The 17,425-nt window shown below is 43.4% G+C and overlaps 3 protein-coding genes and 1 non-coding gene across 5 annotated transcripts; 3 read left to right on the forward strand and 1 right to left on the reverse strand.

The window, feature by feature from the left end:
* Positions 1 to 2,404: 2,404 nt before the first annotated feature.
* On the forward strand, positions 2,405 to 5,379 carry LOC136351111 (uncharacterized). Its single transcript, XM_066306680.1, has one exon. The coding sequence runs from the start codon at positions 2,731 to 2,733 to the stop codon at positions 5,197 to 5,199; it is 2,469 nt and encodes an 822-aa protein (XP_066162777.1). The 5' UTR covers positions 2,405 to 2,730; the 3' UTR covers positions 5,200 to 5,379.
* Positions 5,380 to 6,489: 1,110 nt separating this feature from the next.
* TRNAL-UAA (transfer RNA leucine (anticodon UAA)) lies at positions 6,490 to 6,572 on the reverse strand. The gene has a single exon. It is a non-coding gene; the product is annotated as a tRNA-Leu (tRNA).
* Positions 6,573 to 6,664: 92 nt separating this feature from the next.
* LOC4352391 (AP-5 complex subunit mu) lies at positions 6,665 to 11,682 on the forward strand. Its single transcript, XM_015765191.3, has 8 exons — positions 6,665 to 6,824; positions 6,961 to 7,086; positions 7,424 to 7,732; positions 7,887 to 8,170; positions 8,280 to 9,175; positions 9,456 to 9,512; positions 10,163 to 10,210; positions 10,916 to 11,682. Exons 1-8 carry the CDS (start codon positions 6,754 to 6,756, stop codon positions 10,982 to 10,984), a joined length of 1,860 nt encoding a protein of 619 aa, XP_015620677.1. The 5' UTR covers positions 6,665 to 6,753; the 3' UTR covers positions 10,985 to 11,682.
* A 538-nt stretch (positions 11,683 to 12,220) lies between these two features.
* On the forward strand, positions 12,221 to 16,970 carry LOC9272324 (glutathione synthetase, chloroplastic). 2 transcript variants are annotated; one of them, XM_066306632.1, is made up of 12 exons: positions 12,221 to 12,514; positions 13,128 to 13,297; positions 13,467 to 13,542; positions 13,634 to 13,764; positions 14,440 to 14,562; positions 14,650 to 14,729; positions 15,072 to 15,153; positions 15,273 to 15,342; positions 15,610 to 15,731; positions 15,911 to 16,050; positions 16,281 to 16,473; positions 16,562 to 16,970. In XM_066306632.1, exons 1-12 carry the CDS (start codon positions 12,329 to 12,331, stop codon positions 16,695 to 16,697), a joined length of 1,509 nt encoding a protein of 502 aa, XP_066162729.1. In that variant the 5' UTR covers positions 12,221 to 12,328; the 3' UTR covers positions 16,698 to 16,970. The 2 variants fall into 2 exon arrangements, with proteins under 2 accessions (XP_066162729.1, XP_015618061.1); XM_015762575.3 differs by having other exon boundaries at positions 12,221 to 12,445; positions 14,650 to 14,730; positions 15,073 to 15,153.
* Positions 16,971 to 17,425: the final 455 nt, after the last annotated feature.

Below are 17,425 nucleotides of genomic sequence, written 5' to 3' on the forward strand. Positions count from 1 at the left end.
CCCAATGCAAAACTTGATAGTGTCTAGTGCATAGGTTCTCGTGTTGAAGTTGTGTCTTACATGAGACCCAGTTTCTTCCTCTCTTCACTCTCTCTCTTAATTAATATAGTGCCACATAAGCTAAAAATCCTATATGGCAATGTAGTTAATGTCATAGACACCATCCTAGATGAAGGTCTGGGACTGCTCTGATATATAGGAAAATTAAAGGAGTGCAATTTCCCTCGTTATTACTCTTGTGATCTAAGATATAGTGGGTCCCACTCCTTGGAGATGCAAAGGTAGCCTAGAATGTTCCAGTATGTTCCATAGGAAAAAAAAAAGGACGGACATTGCTTGTTCCAGTGAACCAATAGAAGATTTTGCTGGCCCATGCCAATATCTCCCTTTCTGTGGCCTCTGCAACCATAGGATGCATGCATGCTTAGGCAGCTCCCTAATAATAGATCGCTTCCAAGACCAGGCATCCAGGCTATCTGCTTGCCCACAAGCAAGCAAGTAGGCACAAGTCTCCAAAGAACATGGTTCGGCAAAGACTAGATTCGGGCACTTGGTCGGTGTAAAGATTTTGCTTCCGCAGAAACCGGTGCCAATATGAAATTGATACTCCTATATATGTTCTCTATCAAATTTCTGTTGAAGGTGTGCTCACGTGTGTCCAATTATTGGCTCTGGGATATAAACCATGCATGTCAGTTATAGTTATTTACGTCACGGAGAAATGAGCGCGCAATGTTACAGGTACGAGGGTAATGTGTATCCTCTCCCTATAAAAACAAGGATTTCTAAATTGTTTAGCAAACATTAAGGTTAAATCAAAATATTTGTTTTTAGGCACTTCAGTTGTAAAATTTTAAATTTTAAATTAGTTAGATTCCCTTTCTAAGCATCTAATTAATTAGCTTTGAAATAATTGAAAGGATAGGAACTATAGGAATCACTGCAAGTATGCTTATATTATGGTGTAGAATTTAGCTAGGTAAAGCAAGTTTCCGTAATTAATCTTCTCAAATAGATCATCATCTGACAATGCAAGGGCGTCGGATCTGACTGGATATATTACGCCAAGCTAGTGTACTGTTGTGCTCGGAAGAAAATAAATATGTAAAAACAGGGTGAAAGTTTATTGTATTATTCATTATTTAGCTCGATCGTACATTAAGTAAGCGTGCAAGCAAGAGCTTAGCTTCTAAGTACTCCCGTAGAATGTATGTTTCCTAATTAATTTTACAGCTTGCTAGCAACGGATGTGTACGACTGTACGTACATCTCATATAGCTAGACATCATGCATCACCCTAATTAAAGGGATATGATGATGTTGAGAAACATACAGTGGTCTTTCGGCTAGCTCCACAAGGTAATGGGCTAGACGATTTGAGTTCAAAGTCTAATCATTTTTAATTATTTGATATTAGGTCATTCCCTAATATTCACATCTTTTTAGGGATATGATAATGTGTATTAGGGATTAGTAAGCATGCGAGAAGAAAAAACTAATTTTATATATATATATATATATATATATATATATATATATATATATATATATATATATATATATATATATATATATATATATATATATATATATATATATATATATATATATATATGTTTCAGGTTGAACCATTCATTTTACGATATATATAAACACAGTAGCTAATACATGGTTTGTACATATAGGAAATATTAATAATCTATGAATGTTTTTAATTGGCACGCATGATGTCAGTTGCTTGTCGACAGGATCTCAACCCCCTAAAATGCAAATGATGATCAGGCTTTTGACTTTGCTCGGTATAGTCACTCATACAAAAGTTAAATGAACTTAGAAAGGACCCTTCAATTATGTATGTGTTAATGTGTACACACTGCATAAGAGATCAACGTTTTAATTAGCTATCCAACTCAGGAGAATTTAGAATCTATTCCAAACGAATTTCGAATTACAACTCAGAACATTAGCCACCTTTAGCTCAATGTATATACATGAGAAACCTATCGATATTATAATCCCTATCTAAAATTCTCCGATCTCTAGTATTGCAAATTATATCACCTATCGGAGTCATGATGAAAAATCCTATCTTAAATTACCTACGTTCCAGACGATGCCTTAAAAATTGAAATGGAAAGAGATCCTCTGACCTCGTGCAGTTTATACATTAACATGTTAATCCCACTTTACTACGACGCATATATCAGTGGCACAACTGTAATTAAACCGCACAAAGTTAGAAAAACCTCTTCTCTTGAAATGAGATAATTCCATGATTTTGGCTTGCACTTGATGAAAATTTTAAGCAACTCATCAACTGGTTAATCACAGCAATTAACCAAGCTGGACATCACTCAAAGCAAAGCAAAGCAAGCAACCGTGCATAGCCACTCCCTCATCACTCGCTTCTCCTTGCTTACACACCATCCCATCCTCCCTCTCCACCGTCGGATCCACCCCATCGCGAGATCTCATCCGTCCATCTCTCTTCCTCCCTCCCTTGCCTTCCGGACAACTGCATGCGTCCCCCGCGATCTCACGTACGCAACCGCAACCTCAATCTCCCTCATCCATGGCGATCCAAGCTCGATCTCGCGCGCGTAGCCGCGTAGGTATATATACCCTAGCTAGCTATACGTACGTGATCCCACACAGTCGCAGTGGTTTTGGTTGGTTGGTTGATTACATTTTGAATGCGTGGTTGAGATCGAGTTCTTGGAGAGGAGATCGATGGACAACCATGGCGGCGACGGTGGCGCCGGCGGCGGTGGAGGAGGAGAGGGAGAGAGGTCGGTGCGGGTGAATATTGAAGCTCAGGCGAGTGATCCGGCGGGGATGGTGGTGGCGATGGCGACGCCGTTCGAGCCGCAGCTGTCGGACGATTCGCCGCCGAGGTCGAGCATGCAGAGCGTCGCGGAGGTCGTCGACGACGCGGCGGCGGCGGAGGCGACCGGAGGAGGAGGGGACGAGGTGGTGGCGGTGGCGGCGGTGGGGCCGGAGCGGAGGCTGACGATGCTGGCGCTGCGGCTGGCGATCCTGGAGAAGGCGGCGAGCGGGCTGGGCGCGCTCGGCTTCATCTGGGCCACCGTCGTGCTCCTCGGCGGCTTCGCCATCACGCTCGGGAGGGTGGACTTCTGGTCGGTCACCGTCATCCTCCTCGTCGAGGGCGCCCGCATCTTCAGCCGCAGCCACGAGCTGGAGTGGCAGCACCAGGCCACGTGGTCGCTCGCCGCCGCAGGCCGCTCCAGCTTCCGCCTCGTCGCCCGCTCCTTCCGCTTCGTGTTCCACCTCGACGACGGCAAGGCCGCCGCCGACGCCGGCGGCGGCGGCGGCGGCGCGCCGAGGATGGGGCGACGGCGATGGCGGATCAGCTGGAGCTTCCTGTCGCGGCACGTCGGGAGGGTGTTCTACTGGCTGCAGCTGGCGTCGGCGACGGCGTGCGTCGCGGTGTCGGCGGTGAGGCTCGCTGGGCAAGACTTCGGCGAGGCGGAGGACGCGCGGACCAACCGGAGGTCGGCGCTGGACATCTTCTACGGGCTCGCGCTGGCGGAGGCGCTGCTGTTCTTGATGGAGAAGGCGATGTGGGAGTGGGAGGTGAGCTACGGCCGCCTCCTCCAGCGCGTCGCCGGCGAGTGCCACCTCGCCGGCGAGCCCGGGCTGGTCGCCGTCCGCCGCTTCTTCTACGACGCCTACTCCCGGTGCGTCGACGGGAGCATCTTCGACGGCCTCCGGATGGACCTCGTCTCCTTCGCCGAGGAGCTCCTCGTCGGGGGCTCCCACGACGAGCAGCGCATCGGCGTCGGGATCCTCGTCAACGTCGCGGCGAACCCGCGGCTCGGGGAGGCCGCGCTGCGGCGCGTCGGCACGTCGGCGGCGGTGGTGGACCGGCTGGTGGAGATGCTCACCTGGAGCGGCGGCGCCGCCGAGGCCGCCGCCAGGGCGTCCGCCGCGCTCGTCGTGTCCAAGCTCGCCAGCAAGAAGCGGAACGCGCTCCGCGTCGCCGGCGTCCCCGGCGCCATCGAGTCGGTGTCGTCGCTGCTCTACGCCGCCGGCGACGAGGAGTGCAACCTCCTCGGCCTCCTCATCATCAAGAAGCTGGCGCGCGACCACGACAACTGCAGCAAGATCGGCAACGCGCGCGGCCTCCTCGACAAGATCATCGACTTCTCCGCCATCGGCGGCGGCGCCGTGATCACGCCGTCGCGCGCCAAGGCCGTGAAGCGGTCGCTGCAGGTGGTGAAGATGCTCGCGGAGACGACGGGGAGCACCGGGAAGCTGCTCCGGCGGGAGGTCGCCGAGATCGTGTTCACGGTGAGCAACATCCGCGCCGTGCTCCAGCACGGCGCCGGCCACCTCGAGCTGCAGCGGCTCGGCGCCGAGGTGCTCACCCGCCTCGCCATGGACGCGGACGCGCGCGAGAAGATCGGCGGCACCGGCGGCGTCGTCTCCCTCCTCCTCGCCATGTTCCTCCAGCCCTCCATCACCGACGAGGGCGACGCCGCGCGCGTCGAGGCCGGCGAGGCGCTCGCCATGCTCGCCCTCGACAGCCGCCGCAACTGCGACCGCATACTCCGCGCCGGCGGCGGCGGCGGCGCCGCCACCGTCGCCCGCCTCGTCGACGCGCTTACCGACGACGAGGCCGGCATCGGCGCGGCCCGGATCCTGACCAACCTCTGCGCGTACGCCGGCGGCGAGTGGTTCTCCGACCTCCACCTCGTCACCTCCGGCGCCGCCACGGCGCTGCGCAACGTGATGACCACCAAGAAGTCCAAGCTGCTCGAGGTCTCCCTGGGGCTCGTCGCCCAGATGGCGCGGTTCATGGGCCCGCACGAGCTGTCCCACCACCTCGCCGGCGCCGGCGTCGCCGGCGGCGAGGAGGAGCTGGTCGGACGGCTGGTCGCCGTGCTGGCGAGGTACGGCTCCCCGTCGATCCGGGTGCCGCGGATCCGGCGGTTCGCCGTGGAGCTCGCCGTCGCGATGATGACGGAGGGGAGGCGGCGGCGCGGCGCGGTGGCGGTGATGATGGCGGCGGCCGGGATGGGGCCGGTGCTGCGGCGCGTGGCGGAGACCACGTCGGAGCTCGAGTGCTTCCACGTCTTCTCCGGCAGCGCCGGGCTGAGCCGCCACGCCGTCTCCCTCTCCGCCCTCGTCGACACCGCGCTCGAGCTCATGGGGGCACGTGGCACCGACGACCAATAGAAAACCGCCACGTCAGCATCTCGCATGTCTTCTTTTCCAACAAAAGAAAAAGAAAATCACACGGGTTAATTTGATTAAATTAATTAATTAATTATTATACGATTCTTTTGAGCATTGTAATACAAGGATCACACAATGATTGGGGTTATCAATGAGAAAGATCGAATTTCAGTGATTTAATTAAATTTTTTAATGCATTTTGTACATGGATGCTTAATGGGAAGGAGTTGCAAGACGTGCAAGGAACAGGAAGGACTGCAACGCACACGACGCATGTTTGTTACTTTTAAGTATTTTTGAGATGGGGACATTTTTGGTCGTGTGGAGTTGATGGATTTTGCTTGAATTTGTGGGAACTTTTTCCTTGCAAAACACACAAAAAGAAATTATGTGTTTGTGTCGTGCCACGCGCACTGTGCAGTACTCTTCGTTCTTAGCAAGAGCCCAGAGCACGTATATATGCCGCATGATGGCGTATGCGTGTGCACGTATGCAAAATTATGTTGCAAACTTGCAAGTGCACTGTTGTTTTCCTTTTCCTTTGGAATTATTGAGGCCTTAAAAAATGTTTTTCAAACTGCCAAGTGGATAGTTATGTTAAATTGTGTGAGATCATGAGGCTTCGTAATTGCTGTCATACTGCAAAAATTATTTGGAGAGTAGTTTTTTTTTTTACTAAAATCAGGTATCAAAATCAAATTTAGAAAAGGAGAGCACATGGTAAATCAGTTTGAAAAGGCTAGTGACAAGTATGTCAGATATCAGAATCAAAATTTACACAAATAGAATACATGAGAAATCAAAATATAATTTGAAAAAGTTCAAAAGATTAGAAATAAAATTGAGTTCAAAAAAATAATTTGAAAAAGTTAAAAATGTTAGAAATAAAATTGAATTCAAAAAGTTCAAAAATATTACACAAAGAGAGTATATGAGGAAATCAGAATCAAAATTTACACAAATAGAGTACACGAGAAATAAAAATATAGTTTTAAAAAGTTCAAAAATATTAGAAATAAAATCGAGTTCAAAAATATTAATTTGAAAAAGTTCAAAAGATTAGAAATAAAAATGAGTTCAAAAAGTTCAAAAATATTACACAAAGAGAGTATATGAAGTATTTTTTTAATAAAATAAAAATACAATTTGAAAAAGTTCAAAATACTAGAAATAAAATTGAGTTCAAAAATATTAATTTGAAAAGGTTCAAAAGATTAGAATAAATTGAGTTCAAACAATTCAAATGAAAAAGTTCAAAAGATTAGAATAAAATTGAGTTCAAAAATTTTATGCTGGCTGTGGGGTTCGAACCCACGCGCACTTCAGTGCAGAAGATCTTAAGTCTTCCCCCTTAACCACTCGGGCAAACCAGCTAGTTGAGTTTTTTCTTCCTCCAGTTTTTATATAATGTTTTCACTTGATAAGGCGGGTGTACGTAATCTTAGCCTGAAGGCGTATTTGCTCTGCCTATCGTCTTCTTCCCCACTGGCCGTCTCTCCCCGCACCACCATTCGCGCACGACCGCCGCGGCGGCAGCCAACTCCGGCGAGGGCCATGTCCGGCGGCGGATGCAGCGTCCGGGCGATCTGGATCCTCACCCCGCACGACGCCGTCGCCTTCTCCAGGTGCAGCTTCGAGTCCTCCCTGCTCAAACCCTTGTGGGGAAGAGAGCGAAAAAAAAAATTCGAGCATCTCGCGGCAAGATTTGGTCCTTTCCGATCCCAATAGCTAACGTTTTTTTCCTTCCCCTTCTTGTGGTAGGCGATTTGCGGTGGTGGAGAAGCGGTGGCGGGTCGCGTGGGAGGCGGAGGGCGGGGCGAGGGCGGAGATGATGCCGCTGCCGGCTGACTACGAGGTCGCCGCCGCCTTCGCCGAACGCCGGAGAAGGTTTTGCCTCCTTTTTTTTCTCTCTCTCACTCCCTTGGATTGTGCTTTGGTGAATTGATCTGGATATTACTAAGTTAATCCATGCGTGGAAGTGGATTTAGGCGTTAGGATTTGATATTAGTGGTGGTAGGAATTATATATAAGCCATACAACAATGTTAAGTGAACAAACCCCATCTGAAGCTTCGCAGTTGAATAATATATCGAGCGCAACAAACTTGACATGCTGCCTGTACTGTTATAGTTCATGTTGTTGACTAGTGATGATTTAGAAACATAGCTGTATAAACTCATGTTAGGAACAGTGGTGATACGCTCTTGAATATGGCATTGTGCAGGGAAGGCACGGCGCGTGGTTCTGGAATCCGTACGAGCATGTCATCTGCTGGGTCGGATTCGTGGGTTGATGATCCAATCACTCGCCACATTATATCACTCCATATTGATAAAGAGGAAGGAGAGGGGTTTATGCTGTGGCCTGTGGTTCTTCAGAAGCGGGGTAGCTATTATATCCTTGTGTTGCCTTTGGTGGATCCTCAATCATTTAAAGCATATGAAAGCCTCTTGAAAAGGTCGGACTGCGGGAGTTCTGCCAAGGAGAAGGGCAATCTTTCTTCCATTCTGCTCAACCTTCCATGCATAACAGGGTAATGTAAGTTTGCCTACCTATCATGTTGTCTGAGTCTCACCATCTTTCCGAGATTACATGGAAATGTTTTTGTCAGTGCTATACTGCTAAAGTCATCAACCAATTTATGGGTGTTCATGGCTTGCACTCTTACACTTCATTTTCCATGGCAGGGCATTAATGGTTGCACATGTTATTGGGGACATAATTACTGGTGATACCGCTGAGCCTGAGGTGATCGTTAGTACTGGCCCCTCTGTTGGTGGGCTGTTAGATTCATTGACAGGAAGTATAGGTATTTCTGCTCGACCAAAACCTATTGCTGCACCTGTCGCAGCCCCGACCGCATCAATTTCTTCACCTGTTGGTGCTCCTCAGTCGGAGTCTCTGAAAGGTGGTATGAGGCCTTTTGACAAGGATTTACTACGGAATTTCATCCTTGGTGCGATGCCTTTTGGTTAGTATCAACATAGCCTTCTATCATGGAGCTAACATACTATGCTCATCAATTTCTTTTTGGATCTGTTTATGCATTTGCCAACTTAGCTAGCAATAAAATTTGACAGGAACACCTCAGGATCTTAATTATGCCAATGTTACTTCGGTAAGAACAACTGGGTTTTCCGCTGATCCTCTACCTACAGACCAGAAGCAGCCTGCCTGGAAACCTTATCTGTACAAAGGGAGACAAAGGACTCTCTTCTCAAGCCTAGAGACTTTAAATGCTGCACTATATGACCGTGATGATGTGCAAGATTTCCTTTCGGTTTCTGGACAAGTGACATGTAGGGCTGAGCTAGAAGGTTTACCTGATGTTTCTTTGCCATTGTCTGGGTTAAAAGCTGCTCGTGTGGAGGTTTCATCGTTCCATCACTGTGTGCAAGCTTCAGAGCCTACCAATGATAAGCAAACTCTAATATTTCAACCACCACTAGGAAATTTTGTTTTGATGCACTATCAAGCTTCATGCAACATGGACCCACCTGTTAAAGGTTTCTACCAGTTGTCTATGGTGTCTGAGAATGAAGGTGCTTTTCTATTTAAGCTGAGATTGATGGAGGGTTACAAATCTCCCTTTCTTATGGAATTTTGCATGGTTACAATGCCGTTTCCTCGAAGACGAGTTGCATCATATGATGGAAATCCATCTGTTGGGACAGTTTCAATGACAGAACATTCAATTGAATGGAGAATCGTTTCAAGCGGTCGGGGCCTCAGTGGAAGGAGCATTGAGGCTACCTTCTCTGGTACTGTTAGATTCCATCCTATAACAATCCAGCGAGTAAATTCATCATTTCGATCAGTTCCAAGCACTGCATTTGTTGAAGATAGTGATAGTGAACAAGACAATACTAAGAATGGTGCCAATTTGGATGACTACCTCATGGAAAAAATGAATAAGGACCTTCAAGCAGTTAACTTGGAAGAGCCATTGTCCTGGCAAGCTTATAATTATGCTAAGGTCAGTCTATGCCAAACCAGGATATTTACTGGCACATGCAAATCTATCTTATCATTTTTTTTCCCCAAATATCAGATCACTAGGGTCCATATCTGGTCATACCTTATTGACATGCTTAATGACTAATGGCCATATTGCTTTCACTTTAGCGCATTATTTTGATAGTTCATATATGATCCTGTAGGAAGTCTGTCAGTATCAGTACAGCATACTCCTGTACTTTGATTCTTGTTTAGGATTCTTTCCTTACTTTTTAATTGGTTATGAAACATTTTGCCAGGTTTCTTTTAAGATTGTTGGGGGCACCCTTTCTGGTCTAACAATTGATCCAAAATCTGTAAGTTATTCATTAACTTTCTTGTTCCATTCTGATGGTTTATGCTTTGACCTCAATTAATCAGTTGAATAGTTATGCATTACCATCCCATGGTTGATCATTTGATCTGCAAATCTGATGCACAAACTATGTCGATATTGAGTGACTGATGTTTAGTGTTTTCATTGGGTGAAGAAAAATGTCAGACAAATATTACCAATTTACCATGTCACTGTCACACAGGGTGCATTCAGTCCCTTCCCATTGAAAAACTCAGTAGCTAGGTTGAGATGTTGTGGTGCTTGCTCGAGTTTTACCTACTGTGTTATCAGTTATGAAAAGGCAGAATATTTGTCCATGTGTCCATGGATTTAGGAAGCATACCAGGCTGATGGTATGTTGGTAACCTCTGGTGCCAACAATTATGCTAATGTTTCATTACTTCCCTGCTTAAAGAGGATTACTCTAAAATTTCTCCTTCCAATGTCTTGAACTCTTGATCACTATTCTTGAATTCTTCTTTTGTCACTGTGGTGATTTGGACATTTGGTATAAAGTTAATTGCATTGGCTGTGTTAAAAGGAACTCCTATTCTTTATTCAAATATGGACCATGATCATAAATTTGTACTTTCCTTTTTTGCTACTTTAAAGTTTAACGGCCTTCTGCAGGTAACCATTTATCCTTCTGTCAAAGCCCCAGTTGAATACTCAATGCAGGTGATCCTTTGATCTCATTAACTATAACTTTTGTTCTTTTAAATATTCCATCCACTAGCAAGGTAGTTGCTTTTACAACATTCCAAAGTACCTAGTACCTGGTATTGTGCACGGTTAAATAGATGACCCTGTTTTATTAGTACTTGCAAATGATGCACACTTCGATCTGCGATATGAAGCAGTTTCCCAGCTTCTTTACAAAATCAGCTGTTTATAAAGGGAATGTCTCCATTTTGATCAAGGAGAAGGTGGTTTTTCAAACTTAATTTGAAGAACAATCTGATAACAGCTGAAAGCAACATGGCAATGAGAGATCATCTTGCCTCTGTGAACATTAGTTACTGTAGAAAAGGCACAAAAATCGCTTCAACTTGGTCTGCTCGTTCTCTAAATGATAATTAATGCTTAATCTCCTGCTCCTGCTGCACATCTGTATTCTGTACCCTTGATACTGGTTTAATGGATTCTTCTTCTGAAGGAAGTAGCTTGATCTATGCAGCCTGATATTCATGACATGATTAATAACTAATGGGCAATACCGACACAAAAAATCTGACTCATTAATAAAATGCTTGCCTCCTGTCCAAATATAAACTTGCCCTTGGATTTGCTTATATTTCATAGTAATCTGTTGTGACTTCCAGCGTTGGGATGGAATATAGTATTTAATTTTGATAACTAAATTGTTGACACTTTCTTGTACAGGCTTCATCTGGAGATTACATACTCTGGAACACTTTAGGAAAATGTCCTTCTGCTGCTTTGCCTAAATAATTATGAATACCGATGGATGTTCATCACCGGACATATTCATGGGCGCGTGTTCTTTGCCGTACAGAACCTACAGTATGGTTCCCCAATTGATCTCTACTCACATCACCAGACCTATGCTCAAAGTTTTTGAATTTTGTTCAGGAGTTATTGTTTCAAGGGAAAAAAAGGAACCCAACAATTCTGGATATATCTATGTCAGACTCTGGTATTCTAAACTTGAGTTCATGATTGGGTGCAATACCGTTTTCGAGAAAAAAATTGATTGGGTGCAATATTGAAGCCATGACCTTATTGGGCAATAAAATTCCATTTCGTAGGATTACTAGCAGCATGTTGAGATAACTTCCATGTCAGGAAATATGGTACTATATCAGCAAGAAAAAACCAACTCATTGTCCACAAACATGAGACTTGGCATGATAAATCTGTATGATTACTGGTGATTGAGCCCAAACAGGTCCCAATTTTCTGGGCCTCCTTCTCTAGGTTGTTAGATAGAGATGTTTCATCTTTATTTATTTTGTCAGTCCTTGACAGAGGAATGTCATGTTGAAGGTCCATTGAACCGAGACATTTTCTTTTGCTAATGTCATGCATGATGCCATTGAGATAGATGATGTAATATTCGGATTGCATTGAAAGGAATAACATGACCGGCCAAAAAAACAAGGAACATAGGGCAACATTTTCCTCAAAAAGACAGAAAATTTAGGTGCAATTTTGCATTTTTGTCTCTAACGTCAACAGATAAAAATATTCCCTTACTCAGTGCTAATTCCAGAAATGGGTGATGGAGAAAAAAAAATCGAGGCAATGTAAATATTATGTGCCAAATGTTCCAAATAGGTCATGAATTCATTTATATTTTATTTCAACTTCTATACAAGTACACAACACTTAAAATATATTTAGGCTGAGTTTAGTTCCAAACTTTTTCTTCAAACTTCCAACTTTTCAATCACATCAAAATTTTACTACACACACAAACTTCTAATTTTTCCATCATATCGTTCCAATTTCAATCAAACTTATAATTTTGACATGAACTAAACACACCCTTAAACAAAATTTGATTCCAAACTGACTTTTTTTTGCTGTGCTAAATTTATTCGAGTTGGAGGCGCACTCACAGAAAAGCTGAACCTGACCCTTCAACTTTCGCGCAGCCCCCTCCACTTTCCTCGAAATTGCAACTCCCACCTCAACTATAAACTTCGGTTCGACAGTTCGGCACTCGACAATCTCGCAGAGAGAGTGAAGCTGAGATTGCAATTTGCAAATATCCCCTCGAGAAATCATAATTTGTTTTTCACTCCCTAATCCCCCTCCAGTCCACCGCCCGCGATGAGCGCCGCCGCGGAGGGGAGGCCGCCGGCGGCGGCGGCGGCGGGTGAGATGGTGCGGGAGGCCACCGCGTGGTGCGCGCTGCACGGGCTCGTCGTCGGCGACCGCGCCGACCCTGTAACGCCTCTTCTCCTCCTAATTTGGTTTCACAAATCGCAAGCGCCTCCCTCTCGCCTCCATGGAGAGGTTGGGATCTGTTCTTGGATCGGCTAAGGATAGTTTTACCAAGATCGAGCTATAGGTTGGACTCGTGATTCTTTCACGGTTTGAGTAGTTACTGGTGAAGTATACATGAGTAGCAGTGTAGCACTGTGAGTGGCTGAGAGTTTACTAATAATTTTGTTTCATCGCACCTCTTGATTACTGATAATTTCCTATACAGATGATGTAGGAAACACAGAAATATATGTCTGCAATTTTGTTTCCGAAAGAGCAACCATAATTGTCGGGAAAAGTACATGAGATGTTATAACATTCTCTTTGATTCAGCTATCTTGAAAAACCACTACTTTGTTTATAGTACCCAATTTCTTCGGTAAAACCACTACTTTGTTTCTTGGACTTCTTAGGTTACTTTGTTTTGGTTTAGGTAGCGCATTTCTGCATTTCACTCTTGGTTTGGCTGTGCTTAATGTCTTTTGGCAGAATGGTAGTACTAGATACAGAAAACATGGTTGCCTCAGAATCAACTGTTGAGTAATATAGTGAAATTTTGTGGTAAACCTTCATGCGATGAACTGAATTGAGGTGTTTGAAAAGCATTTGTCCTGATTATAACATTGTCATTGATCTCTTTCAGCGATCTGGAACAGTCCCCGGCGTTGGTTTGGTTCATGCTCCTTTCTCTCTGCTCCCAACGCATCTTCCAGAATCTCATTGGAGGCAGGCGTGCGAGTTGGCTCCTATTTTTAACGAGCTTGTGGATCGTGTTAGCTTGGACGGGGACTTCTTGCAAGATTCTTTGTCTAAGTAAGTGTCTTTGCGATTAGTTTCTTCATATTTTCATTCACGTTTCTGCTTGAAAGTTCAAATGGAATGTCTAGTTTTGAGTACAAGTTGACCACCCATGCAAAAACTCTGAACTTCTAAGGAACCACTGCACTTGCAATTATTGATATTGGATCAACTGCTATTTCAGAACAAAGCAAGTTGACGATTTCACTTCTAGGCTGTTAGAGATTCATAGGAAGATGATGGAAATAAATAAGGAGGAGGTGCTTCACCTGAGCTAGTTACATTAATATTATTATTATTCCATTTTTTGGTACTGTCCTTGTAATCTGATGCTAATAATTGCTATATCAGAATATCCGGTTGGGGTTGCATCGGTCAGACTATATGCTTGATTCAGAGACCAATTCTCTTCTTCAAATAGAGCTCAACACTATTTCAGCATCTTTCCCTGGGCTTGGTTCCTTAGTAAGTGAGCTTCACAGGTAAAATCTAACAATCAATATATTTAGTAGAGCTATACTGCTATGTTTTAATGTGCTGGCATTCTACATGTTATGAGAACTCTGCCTTGAGATAAAATGGAAGGTGGCATGCACATGGTTTCTATGTTTGAATATATGTTTTCAATGCTGTTTAAAAAAGAATGCCACGTTGTACTTCACTGTTAAAAAATGGCTTAATATATATTTAAATACAGATGTTTAGGAACTTCTAACTAGATTTACACATTGCAGAGCTGTATTCCTTTTTCTGTGCACCTGATATTTAAATATGCTCCAGTATTCAAAACGAATGTCCTGTGTCCTCATTAGTTGACTAGGTATTGCAGCCATACCACTGATATTGGTATGCAATATCAAATTTGTAATCGTAATGAGATTATATGTAAGATATATATAGTGCATCTTCTGCATCCCTCTCTAGTACTCAACTTTCTTAAGAAGGTACAGCACTAAAGATTTCCTTCAAGTGCTGTAGTGCTCCAACTTCCATGCCAGTGAAAGAAAATTGAGGAACTTTCTCCCTAGTTTCTTTCATAAAGTAGGAGTAACTTTCATTTGTTACCTCTGAATATTTTCTCCCTATCAATGTGCAGCATTACCATTGGGTCATCAATATGATGAATACCAACCGAGTGTTCACTAATTGCCATGCAGGACCTTAATTGATCAGTATGGACACTTATTTTGTCTAGACTCCAAGAGGGTTCCTGGAAATGAGGCAAGCAGTCAATTTGCTAAAGCATTGGCCAGAGCATGGGATGAGTTTAATGTTGACAGGTTTGGTATGCTCTACATGGATCATGCATATTATATAGTTATTATCACTGAGCATTAACTGACATTATCTTTTCACAAATTGCTCAGTGCTGTAATTATGATGATTGTTCAGCCCGAAGAAAGAAATATGTATGACCAGTACTGGCTCGCCAAACATTTGAAGGAATCATATCCTTTTATGCTCTTTTTATCTTCTACCTGGTACTTTTTCTAGTATGCAGAAACTTAATTGGACTACCGTACTTTCTTGCTTTCCTGTAAATAACCTAGAGCCCACTTTGTGCTGTCCTTTTGTTTTTGCATTATAACTAAAGTTTAGTACCCACTATACTTGCTTGTCTCCAATATGGTGCCCAAGAACTTGCTTTGCAGTTTGTCTGCTAGGCTCACTAAAATGTTTGATACTCTTTGGGCATTGTTTCAAGGGTTTGGCAAGCATTTGTTTTCTAAAATTTTATATTCTATTAGAGGTCCAAACATAAAATTTACACTCCCTTAACAATTCATTACACATGGCATAACGACTATCAGGAAAACTTTGTCAGAGGTAGAGGCTGAAGGCCACGTTCTCCCAGATGGAACACTTGTCATGTGCGTATCCATATGTGTAAAAATGATGGCTTACTGATTTTTTTACTTACCATATGAAGGATTTCTGTAACCTTGCAGTGTGTTCATTAATTATTATTTTTTTGTTTTGAAAAATGCAGAGATGGCAAGACAGTTTCTGTGGTGTACTTCAGAGCTGGCTATACACCAAATGATTATCCTTCAGAAGCAGTATGTACATAACACAATTATTTGATGTTTTAATAAAATGCATTATTTGATGTTCCTCCTAATAAAAATCAGTTGCCTGGAAAAAGAAGAATTTTGTTTGACCTAGTATTTGTTGTTTACATGTCTAAATGCTTCTATATTCTTCCAAAATTGTTGATGTAGTTTTCTGTTTTGTAAACAGGGTCAAACAGTGAAAGAAAAAATATATTTGCATGTTATGTTGGTTTTATTATCCGATGGCGATGACAAGTTTCTTCTATGTTGTAGGAATGGGCTGCAAGGCTATTGCTGGAACAATCATCTGCTGTAAAGTGCCCTTCGATATCATACCATTTAGTGGGGACCAAGAAGATTCAACAAGAATTAGCAAGACCTAATGTTCTTGAAAGGTGATTTGATTTTTCAGTACCAAATGATAAAATGCACCTGAATTTGCTGTCATATGAAGATACATAACTTCATATCCATCCGTATACTGTTAATACTATGCATGGATCAATTAGCATTCTTTGGTACAGATCAAAAGTGTCATGTTCTTTTTCCTAACCATTATCTATTCCTTCTATAGGTTTCTTGAAAACAAGGAGGAAATCACAAAGATCCGTAAATGCTTTGCAGGACTATGGAGCTTGGATGATGAAGAGATTGTGAAATCCGCAATCCAAAAACCCGAGTTGTTTGTCTTGAAGCCCCAACGTGAAGGCGGAGGTTAGTTTCTACAATAATGTCACCATTTTTTCAATCCATTTGCTATAATTTGTGTAGATAGCGTTTCCTTTGTATGACCTTATCTATACTGTACTGTAAATATCAATGATCAATGGATGATGACCCTAAGCAGTCTTTCTCCAAAAACATAACTATTATTTTTTCTTACTAGTTGGTCTTTCTCCAAATCCTACACTACCTTTCTCAATAATTACGCTATTTATATGCAGGGAACAACATATACGGTATTGATGTACGAGAGACTTTGATCAGACTCCAGAAGGAAGGAGGGGATGCGCTTGCAGCCTACATACTGATGCAAAGAATCTTCCCAAAAGCCTCTCTCTCTAATCTGGTTCGTGGTGGTGTTTGCCATGAGGCCCTCACAATATCTGAGCTTGGAATTTATGGTGCTTACTTGCGGTAAGATTCCCAATCTCACATACTTGCGGTAAGGTCAATGCTTTGATCTGACTAACTAAGAGTTCACTACTCTTATCTCTAATCCCAGGAACAATGATAAGGTGGTTATGAATGAACAGAGTGGTTACTTGATGCGGACAAAAGTTTCATCGTCAGATGAAGGTGGCGTTGCTGCAGGATTTGCTGTTTTGGATAGTTTGTACTTAACCGACAAGGCGATGTAGACATGATTGTTGAACATTTTCTCAGATTTAGCCTGCTCATTTCTGATGGACAGCAAATTCCAAAACAAGAACACATTGTATCGTGTTTCAAGTGTACTATATGCTTGAAGCTGAGGAGCATTATAGGCTTATAGCTTCTCATCTGATTATTTCCTTGGGACGTTATGATAATTATCCCTATTTATGCTCCCGATATGTAATTTTGTACTACAAGGTGGTGTCTTCAGTTGGCAGTTTACTTTAGATGTGGTGTTTGCAGTTTTTGAATGGCAATCCCAGTGATGTTCTGCTGTCTATATTACATATTAGTTTTCTTTGTAAAGACTGCTGCTTAAATAGGCACTTGTTTCCTCCGTCCCATAAAAAAAAATCTAATCTAAACTACAAATCAAGACACGTGCGTGTCTTGATTTGTATTTAGAATTGAACTTTTGGGACAGAGGTTGGGACAAAATGGACTGCTTACATGGTATAATCGGCCGTTTAAGCAGCGTAAGGTTGAGGCACCACCGCACTAGTTTCTTATATGTGGCATTATAGAACTTCTTTCTAAAACTGTATCTAATTTATATAAAAAAAATTATGAACTACTACTGTTTGTGTGATAATTTCCTACTCAGGAAGTCAGGATTTTTTGAACATTAATGTATAAAATAAACAATTGGGAGACTTCTCTAGTAGGATTTTGCATTTTTGGTACACTTCAGGGGAAATGTGCTAACGCTGGG

This window comes from Oryza sativa, chromosome 12 (assembly GCF_034140825.1).
Source record: "Oryza sativa Japonica Group chromosome 12, ASM3414082v1".
NCBI classification, from domain to species: Eukaryota; Viridiplantae; Streptophyta; class Magnoliopsida; order Poales; family Poaceae; genus Oryza; species Oryza sativa.